Genomic DNA, 12972 nt, shown 5'->3' with positions numbered 1-12972 from the left:
CTGGGGGAACTAGTGGTGGAGGTGGGGGTTGTAGTGGTGGGTGGCTTGGTGTTTTCCTTAGGACAGGAGCAGTCTCCTGGCCTATGGCCTTTGTTTCTACAAACATAGCACCAAGGCTTCTTGTTATGGGAAGAGGAGAAAGAGGGTTTGGACCTACCCCCAGAGAAATGTTGTTGGCCTGGTGAAGACTCCTTGTTTTTATCTTTGTCCCATCCTTGTCCTGAGACTTACCTGCTTCCTTTTTCTGGTCTTCGTCTCCCCCTATGTTAGCTTTTCTACTCATCCTTGTTAAGACCCAAATGCCTGCCTTCTTTCCTAATTATTAGTGGAGAGGTCAGATCTGAGTCTACCAATTACTGGTGCAACAAATCGGACACACAATTGTTAAGTATATGCTCTCTCAGAATCAGATTGTATATGCCCTCATAACCTTGCTACCATGTAACCAGCCCTCCAAAGCCTTCACAGAGCAATCCACAAAATCAACACAATCTTGGGAGGTTTCTTTCCTGGGCTCTCTGAACTTGATTCTGTACTGTTCAGTGGTAAGGCCAAACCCATCCAAAAGAGAAGACTTTAACAGTGTAATTGTCAGCATCCTCCTCTCTAACAGTAAGAAGTCTATCCCTACCCTTGTCAGAGAAGGAGATCCAAAGTATAGCAGCCAACTGTCTCTGGGGGACCCTCTGTACTTTACAGGCCCTCTCCAGAGCAGAGAACCACTTGTGGATGTCATCCCTACCTTGTAGGGGGAGGAACAACTTTACTGAGGTTTCTGGAATCAAAGGAGTCCTCCCTGACCCTAGGCTCCCTGAAACCTAAGTTGCTGCTGCCACCCTGGTGTGCTAACCCAACCCTTGCCTCTTTCTCTCTCCACTGACAAGGCCTCCCTATCTAGGGCTAGCTGTTGCAACCTCAGCTTGGCTTCCTCCATCCCTAGTTTCCAGAGTTCCCTGGCTAAGGAATCTTCTTCTGGAATTGAGCAGTGTGTCCCCTCATATACTGAGGTGACAAGAATAGGCAGAGGATGAACTGTCCCTAGTCTGTCCCTGCTTCCTCTCTGGATTAGCCCTCTGTGTACAAAGGGGGCCTACTAACATGGCTTTCCCCACACTACCTGTAGTGCTCCCAACTGTACTAGGGAGATTACTAGGGACCCTGGGATCCTCTGAGGGACCCTCCTGGCCTTCCTCAGTGTCCTGATCTTGTCTTTCTAACACTGGGGGGGCTAGAGTTTACATCCTCCTCTCTCCTCCTGGACACCAACATAGTCCTGGTCATCCTGGAGGAGGCGGCCTAGGAGCAGACTCTTGTTAGGGTTCCTCACTGTATTCAGGGTCCTTTCTTTGCACTTCTCCCTAAACTCTTGAAAAGTGAGGCTCCCATAAGGAGAGCTCATAGCCTGAGAGGTGTCCTGTCCTGAAGACATGTTTGTGTTAGGGTGGTGTAGGGTGTGCCTAACTTCTAGTTTCTCTTAGAGAAGTTTGGAGCAAGGGCTATGCGTACCCCTTAGCTTACCCAAATTGGTAAAGACTAGACCCTGACACTATGTAGTGTGTACCCCTTAGGCAGTGAGTAGTATTTTGTGAAGAAAGTACATGACAGAGTGGTAAGGCAATTGCAAGTGCTTATCCCACCTCTGCACCACCAATGTAGGAAGCTGGCCTGGTGTGTGGTGGGTACCTAGGGTACTTACACCTTAGATCAGGTCCAGGCATCCCCTCTTAGTGAAGTGTAGGGAGTGTCTAGAAGCCAGGCTCTTTAGAGGTAGCTGTGGATGAGCAGCCAAGGCTTATCCAGGAGACATGCAAAGCTCATTCAATACCACTGTAGTCACACACGACTTACACACATGAAAGAAACCAGTGTTACAAAAATAAAGGTACTTTATTTTAGTGACAATACCAAGATTACTAAAAAGGCAATAATCCCTTAGGAGGTAAGTAAGCACACTAAATATGTACAATAGCAACCAGAAATAGGCATAGAAAAGGTTAGAAAACAGTGCAAATGTAGATAACCAATAGTGACCGTAGGGGGAGCCTAAACCATATACTAAAAAAATGGCATGTGAACACAGGACCCCCATCTAGGTAAGTGGAATGTCTAGAGGGGACCTGGGGTAACAGAAAACCACAGAGGTAAGTAACCCAATACCCCCTGCGACCAGGAAATCAGAAGTAAATAACTGGAATTTCCCCAAACCACCCAAAAGGAAGAAAAAGAAAAAAAAGAAGACACCCCGGCAAGACTAAGAAACAAGCGGTGGAGTCCTGTAGAAGACCTGTGGAGAGAGGGGACCATCTCCAGAAGTGTCAGTGTAGTCCAGGAGGAGTAGGAGCAACTACCCACCCAGCTGTACTTGCAGGAGTTGGTCGACAGTGAGGAAGAACAGGTCAGCACCTCAGCCCTTGAGCCGGAGAAAAGTTCCTGTTGGATGCTTAAGATGTCCCACGCTGGAGTGAAGATTGCAGACGGGTGTTGGTGCAGGAATTCCACAAACAAGCCTTGGCAAAAGCAAATTCACGGTTAGTGGAAAAGAGGTGCTGCAGGGGACCAGTAAGGCCCAGGAGGACTCAACCCAGGAGGGGGGAGTCACAGGGGACCTTCAGCAACACAGAGGACCCACAGGAGTGGAGGCAGCACCCACAGGAGTACCAGAGGACAGGGCCACAAAGTTGCAGAAGGAGCCCATGCAGCACTACAGAAAGGGATCCTTCCTGCAGAAGAACCACGCAGGGGGCTGTGCGTCACAGGAAGGAGTGCTGGGGACTGGAGCTATAAATAGCTAGAAGATCCCTTGGAGGAGATGCCAACAAGCCTTGGCAGCTGCAAGAGACACAGTACATGGGGTACTGTCCTGCGTGGGAAGGCAAAGACTTACCTCCAACAAAGCTGGATAGCTGGCAGAGAGGACCAAGAGGACTACTACACCTGTGATGCAGGATCCACGCAGCTCAGGCTGAGAGGAGATCTACGCAGCCGGCCGTCGTTGCAGCACATGCTTGTGGATGCAGGGGAGTGACTTCTTCACTCCAAGGGAGATTCCTTCTTCTTCTTGTGTATGCTGAAGAGTTGATGTCTTCTGAGGATGCACACCTGGGGAAATGTTGCAAAGCTGGCAGGAACCATGGAAACAAAGTTGCAGGTAAGTCTTCTTCGTGGATTGCAGCGTTGTCGGTTCCTGGAGGGTCCAGTTGCAGTTCCAGTGGCCAGAAGTCAAAGTGGAGGTTGTAGAGGAATCCTGCTGGGGTCTTGCAAGCTGAATCTGAGGGCCCACCCAAGAGAGACCCTACCCAAGAGAGACCCTAAATAGCCCTGAAAGAAAGGGGGATTGGGTCACCTAACCAGGTAAGCACCTATCAATTGGTGGGGGGGGGGGGGTAGGGGGGTGCTTTGATGTCACCTGCCTGGCCTGGCCACTCAGATGCTCCCAGAGTTCCCTGCCAACCTTGGAAACAAGATGGCAGAACCCTGGGACCCTCTGGAGGAGCTCTGAGCACCATCCCTGGGGTGGTGATGGACAGGGGAGTGGTCCATCCCCTTTCCGTTGTCCAGTTTTGTGCCACAGCAGGGACTGGGGTCCCTGAAATGGTGTGGGCTGGTTTATGCACGAAGGGCACCAAATGTGCCCTTCAAAGCATACTTGTGGCTTGAGGTGGCTACCCCTCCAAAGCCAGTCACACCTATTTCCAAAGGGAGAGGGTGTTACCTCCCTCTCCCAAAGGAAATCGTTTGTTCTGCCTTTCTGGGCTTGATCAGGTCAAGCAGCAGGAGGGCAGAAACCTGTCTGAGGGGTGGCAGCAGCTTGGGCTGCCCAGAAAACCCTGTAAGACTGGTGGAAGCAATGCTGAAGGTCCTCTAAGGAGTCCCCAGAGTGCATGGAATCATACTTCCAATACTTGCAACAGTATTGGGGTATGATTCCGACATGTTTGATTTCAACCATGCCCAGTTTCGGAGTTACCATTATGTAGCTGGACATAGGGAGTGACCTATGTCCAGTACACGCAGGTAACTGCACCCTGCCCCCTGGCGTGAGAGGGCCTACTACAGGGGTGACCTACAGTGACCTGGTGCAGTGACCTGTAGTGAAAATGGGTGCATTAACCCTGTTCATGCAGACTGTAATGGCAGGCCTGCAGAACACTTTGCATGGGCTCCCTATGGGTGGCAGAATAACTGCTGCAGCCCTTCGGGATCCCCTGGTACCCAAATGCCCTGGGTACCTAGGTACCATATACTAGGGACTTACGTGGGTGGACCAGTATGCCAAATGTGGGAAGAAAAAGGTACAGTTACCAAGTAACAAGGGAGAGCATAACCACTGGGGTCCAGGTTAGCAGGATCCCCGTGGACACAGTCAAACACACTGACCACAGGTAGAAAATAAGGGTAACCATGCCAAGAAAGAGGGCACTTTCCTACAAAGGGTCTTTTTTGGAACAAAAAGACCGACAGGTGCCGCAGGTTTCTTCTTTGTGGTCCGGGGACAAGCAGAGATTACACAACAGGTGATGATTGGTGTGGGGGAATTTTGAATGGCATCAAGAGCAAAATCGAAATGGAGTGTGTTTCATCAACCCGGCATTTCTCAACACCATGTGGAGTAGTTGGCCCGAGGCGGGCACTGTCACCCTGAAGGGTGGCTAGCTGACCCCAGATGTCGAAATTAGGATTGAGTGCGTTAGACAGTGAAAATGCAATCGAAATACAATACCATAGCTGACAGAAAGATAGAAAAGAAGAGCTTGCAATAGACCGAGCCGAGGACTACCAGAGCGAGAGGAATACATGCCGAACCGACAGCAGAGAGAAAACAATCAAAGTATTCTGTACCCATGCAAAGTATCACCGAAAGGAGGAGTCACTCGATATTGTAAGTCAAAAAGATTCTTTGAATAAAAACAACTTGCAACACTCCGAGCCCAAAACTAGATGGTGGACTGATGCAAAGCATGTGAATCTACAGTCACATGCCATCGAACACAGTTTCTCTTAAGACCTCTCTTCTAATTTTCTTATGTCTAGTTTTAAACTTCTACACTCACTGTCAAACCAGAATATTTTCTTTCTCCTGTCAGCTAAAACTACTTTTTCACATTGCTTACTTGCCTTTAGTTTGACCTTTAAGCACTGCACTAATTGCTGAATTTTTCTGTCGTGCCAGTTTATGAAATTGGCCAGCATCTCTTCTCTCTGTATTACTTCTTGCTGCTGCTGAAAACTGTCCAAGAGAAGTAAATGTTTACCTGTAATCATGATAGTAAGACATCTAGGATAGTCCAATTCCAAAGCGTGATCCTTCTCTATCCTATCACTAGCCACCATACTTAATAATAAATGCATGGTTGGTGATCACTTCCGTCCAATTGAAAGACCTTAAAATTCTCAATTGTATAAAAGAGCCATGCATATACAAAATATCATCTATTGGGCACCCTTAGTACATGTTGATAAACGTTTGTCTGGCTGAACAGTCTAAGTTAGTGCAGCAATTTATACTAAACAAAATTGTTTGCAATGCTATGTCCTGTGCTGCAAATGTTGTTGTGAGAAAGCTTGCCACGCTAATGTTATACGGCGCAAAAATGTCTTTAAACATAGAGTCCTCCTTTTGTGGGTCCACTTTACTTCCAGCAGTAATCAGTGCTTAATTTGTAAATAAAAACGTGCTGGTGCTCAAAGCTCTCCTCTTAAACATGCGGCTGCTGCAAATAAATGTGAGAGCGTGGAATACTGAGGCAGTGTAATCCTGAAGCCATCACGAGCTTCAATAATTGGTTTACAGCCACTCCCTGCGTCTTCAGCTCACTCTTGCAGCTTCCTGCTTTTCCCCTTTCTGACGTTTTTTTGTTTTTCTTTTCCTCAAACTTTCCCATATGCGTCTTTTGCTTGCAGTAAATGCTCGAGACAGAAAAATAAGTGCCAGCCCTCATAAATAAGTGCCAGTGCTCCGGACCAGAAACAAGCACAAATTAAGCACTGGCAGTAATACCATATGCAACAGCTACTTTGTACATATATATGATCTTCGTTAAAGAGTTATCTGGCCTCCATAATCTTCTACATTCACTGTTTGAATATACACATAAGAAAAAAAAAAAGGAAAGCCAATTAACTATCTTTTTTTAAACAGTTGGACGTGGCACGCCAAAATCCATTTATAATTTGCGTTTATTATGGCCAATTTATTTGGCAATTTAGTCGATATCAAGGTCATCTATGAGGACCCCCAATGGCCGCCCTATGGCCATTTTTGTGGCTTTTTTGTTCACTTGTAAAAAATAAAAAAATAAAAATAAAAAAAGTAAACATTAATTGATGGTGGTACTTCTCACAGCCAATTTTCCTGAAACATAATCTCATACAGATCCATAATTGTATTAAATATTTCTAAGTGCAATAGTTTCATAAAGCCACATACATTCCATGATTCAAACAGTAGGCGGTCAGCAGTATGTTCATCCTAATTTAAATCGCTCCTGCCCCCCAGTTTCCTTTTAGAGGAAGGAGTGAAGCAACCATAACAATTCCTTTCTCTATGAACATAACTACCCATACCAGAGTTATATAGAGGAAGCATTACCCTGAGACATCTTATTTTTTTCCCTTTACCAATGATATATTATGTCTTAATAGTGAAGTATGTTTACTTGATTTACTCCCAGGCCACTGTGATGCGCAGAAAGGTGAGACTCATACAGCATCCCTTTACTATTTTCTTTTCAGGTACCAGTTTAATGCCCTTTTTTTTTTTTAGATCTCTTCCTTTGCATTTTTGAAAGTTGCCTTTACAATTTCTGAGTAGAGTAAAACCTTTATAAACTCCTTCCCTGCTTTATTAGTAACAAATTCAACTTGCTTTATTTCCTTTGTGGATATGGCTTTCAAGCTTCGGCATTTTGAGCAGACAAAAAACGTCACTGGGATTGGTTCAACTGGGTTCATTTTCCAGTGCTTTTACCCTTTTTTTGCCCATTGTTGCAGTTCAAGGAGGATCCATAATTTATTTTCTACCTGATATTCTGCCTTAATAATTATACCATCGTCTCTCACTTTCCTTCTATGTCCTCTAAAGTCTTTGACATGACCCACTATTTCCTCTCACCACCCTCCTTTCATCCCAAACTCAAATACTCTTTACTACATTGCCATTAACCGGGGCTTCTGATTATATGTTCCTGCACTACTTATCCCTTTACCTTTATGTATCCCTTTGCTTCTTTCACCCCATCCCCACTTTTACAGGTTTTGAGCTTTCTTTCACTTTTCCTGTGATTTTTTCTTTGCACCTTTATACGATCTCTTGTACGTGGTCTATATTACATTAATATGCTGTTTGTACTTCCCATTTTTTAATTAACATGGACTGTTTCCCATAGAAGAGAATGGGACATTAGTCGCCGTAACACACCTCCTGCACCCAGATGCCACAGATCCTCCCAAGGTAACCTGTTGGTGTGGCCTTAGACTCTGTCCCATACTCACCTCATGTCCTGGAGAACAGACCCGTAAGTCGTTGCCAATTGTCTGAATGCAGTAGGTTTTTTCCCGCCATAAGGTAACATTACCGCACCCCAAAATTGTACGAAGTGACAACTTTTAAAACTCTGAAAATTCCTAACTCAAAAGTACTCACCTGATTCTGGTGATCCTGGTATCAAAGTTGATATACATATATGTGTTAATTTCATAAATTGGTGTCGAATTTCTTTATTGAGTCTGTGTCTCTCTGCATGAGTGTGTGCCCTACAAGCTTAGCACTACCCTCTGAAATGCCCAACTGCTCAACCACACTACCACTAATGAGAGAATTTATGATGTCATTTGTGTCTCTGTGATACCACTGGGTTTGCCTGGACTCTGCACAGTGTACTTCATTCTGGTCCACTATATATGGAGCACGTTTCCTACACTTACAGGCTTTATGAGGCTGATGACAATACCTTATGGTGTATCGTTTGGGCAGTCATTTACATTAAAAGTAAACTCAAAATGTTTTATGGTTGTCTACTGACCAGGATGCACAAGTTTGATATGCCAATGGGCCGGTCTAAAAATATGACATTACTGGTCTTCAAAACAAAACGAATGAGGGAGATGAAATACCCATAATTTGAAGAGGACTTTCAAAGGGTGATAATGTTATGAAAAATCAAGTACTTTTTGAACTAACGCAGTGGGACGGCACCCCAAGCATTAATATGGTAACGGCTCACTTACAAAATAATTCATTTCTTTGCCTCGGTTTCATGCTTCTCCCAATAATTACGTTTGAAAATGTACACAAATGCTGCAAGTTCTGTAACAGTATTATATAATCTGTGTTGAATGTACCGTGTACCAGTATGTACCAGGACATGCTGTCCTTGCAGAAAGGAATTAATGGTGACTTCTGATGTTTGGGACCTTGGGGATACAAAAAACTATTGACACACTGGATTCAAAAAGTGTGAAAAACGTGATTAAATGGGCAAACTGTAAAATTTGCAGAGAGTGCATGAAGAAGTTGGAAATGTATTATTTATATTTTTATTGATGTTAACTTTGACTTAACATATCGCTATGATCGAAAAAAAAAATGTTCTCACCTATAAGGAAAATGTTTAGTGAAAATTATTTGTGTCAAAACAGAAACGATATTGAAAAATACCCAACAATTTTTGTACATTTACCATGAAACCCCCCCCCCCCCCAAAAAGAAACAATGTGGATTTATTGCTCTGTAGTGCACTGCAAGCTACATTCGTATGTCGCCGAACCCCGAAAGCAAATCATAAGACCCAGACATTTACATCATAAAGCACACAACATTGCTCCAAGTGACAGTTTCCCACTGCAGTGGCACCTCCACATCAGAATGTACTAATCCAGAAGACGTTAATTTAACATTACCCATATCATTACATTGAGGCCACATAATGGGTAAGATGCATCAAAACTCAACAGCGACAGAAAGCATAGCAATTGACAACTGTGCACCCCAGCAGAACTGAAGACGCAATTAAGTTATTTGGCACAAAAGGCTCCACACAAATTCGTATCAGGATGTAGCTGGTCAATATCTAGCATAATCCATCACTAAAGAATATACTGGCCTATTCTAACCTCGCCATCCACTGCCCATACAACTGTCCTCAAAGAAATGCAGTGCACAACAAAGGACAATGCCTATTTTAAGTACGGTCAATGAATACTTTAGAACCCTAAAGGAAACCTAGATTTTGAAAGCTTTGTGAACAACCCGAACAGCAGCAAGAGCTCTCCGTATGCACATAGCATAGAAATATCCAGTGTTTTGCCTTCAATTGTCCAGTCTGCTGCAGCTGATATCTAGTGCAACAGTCATTGTTATACCGACCTAGTTTTGTGTATTCTGCACATTGTTCTGTGCCTGTTTTGTATGCATTTGCACAACACCAAACCTGCTAACATTGCCTTTCGCCCCCTTCCATCTCCTTTTACAGAAGGTTTGTGAAATATTTTCTTGAAAGATTTTCTTGAAACACGAGAATTATGCTGAATACTTAATCTTTTTGTTGGCACTTGCACTGTACACACGTTACATATTTTAACAGCTTTGATTGTGACAGTTGAATAGCTTTTAAATAAATGACAATAATACAAGCACATTTATATCTTTAACACCATGCACAGCTATAGGTCTTCAATATTCTTTTGAAAGGTGATTCCTCGCTGCACCATCCTCTCTGGTTGCATTATTTTCAACATTATCAATTATGTACTAAATGTCACTGTCTGGATCTACTCTGTTTTACATAGCCAGTCTGCATCTTGTGCCTTTACATACCATCTGCTGGGGGTAGATTAGCTTCCTCTTTTTTCAGTTCGTCCACATTAATAGTCAGTGTCCTCAGGGCTGATAAGACTGTCTCACCTGGGCTCATGGCAACATGGCTAAACACAATGGAAGAAAAAAAACAACAACATCAAAATAAAAAAATAAAATCTAAATAAAAAGTTTATCTTGTTCAAGAAACGTTTTTGTAGTGATGCCTTTTGGTCCACTAACATGAAAATACAAAGACTGTGTACTGAGCAAGTAAGAAAACAATTTTTAAACAGCGTTTCCCTTAGAGGAACCAATACTGAGCCCTTGAAAGTAAAATAAAAGATGCCCTTATGTGCTCGGCTCCTCATGCACTACACCCGTTAGTTTGTTAAACACAGTCTAATAGTAACAGGCCTGGGGACCAAGGACAGTTAGCGCTTAGGGCTGGAAGGGGCACAGCGCCACCACAGGAGGGTGGTGAGGCGAGAGGAGCAGACTGCCCGCACTCTAACTGCCCAGTTTGTCAGTGGAAGGGTAAGATTAATACTTAAATAATTATCCACATCCTCAAAGTACTTGTCTAGGAGTTCAGTCTGATGAGTTTGTATCTGGATGCGTTTTGTGTCTTTGGATTTACGTTGTGCCTGCATGTCAGCAGTCCTCACTGGTATAATAGGAGCCCCGAAATGTTGTGGACATCAATGACAAGTTATATGTATATCTGACACTGTGGTGGACACCCTTGTCATAGTGATACCTATAAGATCTAATAACTGTGACCGTCTGTGGTGTACATTGCACCCTGGTACACTGTGGACATCCAAAACATTCTAAGCATAGCTGTAGTTATTGCTCCAAGATAGGGAGCTGGGCATAGGGCGGTTGTTTCTTGCTTTTTTTGGTATCTTCGACATAACGAGACCCCTGGAAAAACGGAGGCCATCCCTGGCATGCACGTATGAAAGTTGTGTCTGTACCCCAGTAAAGGGCCAGGAGAAAAAAAATCAACACATTATCAGGCTCTTTTCTGGTGCTGTCAAACAGGTCTATGCCCAATCAGGAGCAGATATTTTTTTTATTAAGGCTAAGTAAAACTCCAAACAGTGCCTGGCCTCTTGCTAGGATTTGAAGGTATCTGAGCAAGGAGTTAATGCGGTTTCCATTTTTATAAAGTCTAAAAAAATAAACAATTAAAATAAAACAATGTGTGGCTCCTTGCTGTAGTGCAGATACAGGTCTGTGCTCCCGGGAGGAGACGGATGCTGGTTGGACTTTTTTCTTACACTAAAAAAAATTAAAAAAATAAAATCCAGAAATTGTCAAGCTGCTTGGTGTGGCACAGGCACACACATGTCTGGGCCTACGGTAACCTGGCACCCGGTGAAATCCATCAAGTCCAGACCTTTCTGAAGAGCAGACATTTGCAGTAGTCCGAGGTGGTGGTGTTTTCTTGGAAGCCATGGTTTTCTCTTACCCAGTGTTCCCTGCACTGGTCAAACACTGGTTCAAAATTACTTCTGGAAAGTTCCGAAATGAGTGGGGAACAACACTAGTTAAGCACTCCTAGTCTCATAATTGTGGTTGGGTCTATTGTAACTGACAGGAAAAGGACTGATCTAGGACATTGTAAAGTTAATATAATGTCAATGGTTTCTTCACATTTTTAGCATTTTTCCTCACAATTTGATCAGTTCCTTGAGTGGTCCTGAAAAAGAAACATATGTCGGTGAAGACATGACCCAAATCTGTGTTACCTAGGTCTTCAGAGTGTGGATTTATCAAACTTGTGTGGATTTTGGATGGTTTGATCATGGATCCACACACTAGACAACAGGTGCATGTTCAGTAATTTGGTTCTGGGCTGCCAGCATCCAGGAGAACATACAAAAAACAGACAATTTTGAAAACTAAAAACAAAGAGGAATCCACAGTGATGTGGCTTCCATAAATCCCAACGTTTTTTATTACCCAAAATTCTATGCAAGGGTCAATGTATGGATAAAAAAATCACAACATCTTAACTTTTTCTGAGACTTAAAACGCCAGAATGTAAGGTGAGGCAAAAGTCATACCTTTAAATGTTCCTACAGTTTTACCAGTACAAATGATACCCGACCTTTGCTAGTAGTCGTCTTGCTACTTTGTTGTGGTTTTTCTGGCGTCCTGAGCAGTCAGCGGTCGATCCTTTGGCAGAAGGTGAAGAGGGAGATGCAGAGGAACTCTGGTGAGCTCTTGCATTCGTTAGGTGGTGAGATCCCCAAAGCAGAGACCCTAAATAGCCAGAAAATGAGGTTTGTTTACCCAGGAAGGAGGATTGGCTATCAAGAGAGGTAAGAGCCTATCGGAAGGACCCTCTGACGTCAACTGCTGGCACTGGCAACTCCAGTCCAGTGTGCCACAAACACCTCTGTTTCCAAGATGGCAGAGGTCTGGGACACACTGGAGGAGCTCTGGGCACTTCCCCTGGGAGGTGCAGGTCAGGGGAGTGGTCACTCCCCTTTCCTTTGTCCAGTTTCGCGCCAGAGCAGGGCTGGGGGATCCCTGAACCGGTGTAGACTGGCTTATGCAGAGATGGGCACCATCTGTGCCCATCAAAGCATTTCCAGAGGCTGGGGGAGGCTACTCCTCCCCAGCCTTCACAACTATTTCCAAAGGGAGAGGGTGTTACACCCTCTCTCAGAGGAAGTCCTTTGTTCTGCCTTCCTGGGCCAAGGCTGCTGGACCCCAGAAGGGCAGAAACCTGTCTGAGGGGTTGGCAGCAGCAGCAGTGGAGACCCCGGAAAGGCAGTTTGGCTGTACCCAGGTTCTGTGCTAGAGACGGGGGATCATGGAATTGTCCTCCCAATGCCAGAATGGCATTGGGTTACATGGCCATGTTCGGAGTTACCATTGTGACGCTGTACATAGGTAGTGACCTATGTACAGTGCACGGTGTAATGGTGTCCCCGCACTCACAAAGTCCGGGGAATTTGCCCTGAACGATGTGGAGGCACCTTGGCTGGTGCCAGGGTGCCCACACACTAAGTAACTTTGCACCCAACCTTCACCAGGTGAAGATTAGACATATAGGTGACTTAGAAGTTACTTAAGTGCAGTGGTAAATGGCTGTGAAATAACGTGGACGTTATTTCACTCAGGCTGCACTGGCAGTCCTTGTCAGAGCTCCCTTTGGGTGG

The 12972-nt window shown here is 44.5% G+C and overlaps 1 protein-coding gene across 4 annotated transcripts in view; it reads right to left on the bottom strand.

The window, feature by feature from the left end:
* ECD (ecdysoneless cell cycle regulator) overlaps positions 1–12972 on the bottom strand; it is a 246754-nt gene that overhangs the window by 75233 nt on the left and 158549 nt on the right. For all 4 annotated transcript variants that reach the window (XM_069240405.1, XM_069240406.1, XM_069240407.1 and 1 more), the window contains one exon: positions 9815–9921. In XM_069240405.1, the coding sequence (XP_069096506.1) occupies positions 9815–9921 (107 nt within the window). The remainder of the gene's footprint in view (positions 1–9814; positions 9922–12972) is intronic.

The sequence above is a fragment of the Pleurodeles waltl genome, chromosome 6 (genome assembly GCF_031143425.1).
Source record: "Pleurodeles waltl isolate 20211129_DDA chromosome 6, aPleWal1.hap1.20221129, whole genome shotgun sequence".
NCBI classification, from domain to species: Eukaryota; Metazoa; Chordata; class Amphibia; order Caudata; family Salamandridae; genus Pleurodeles; species Pleurodeles waltl.
This window is presented reverse-complemented; position numbering and strand designations above follow the sequence as displayed.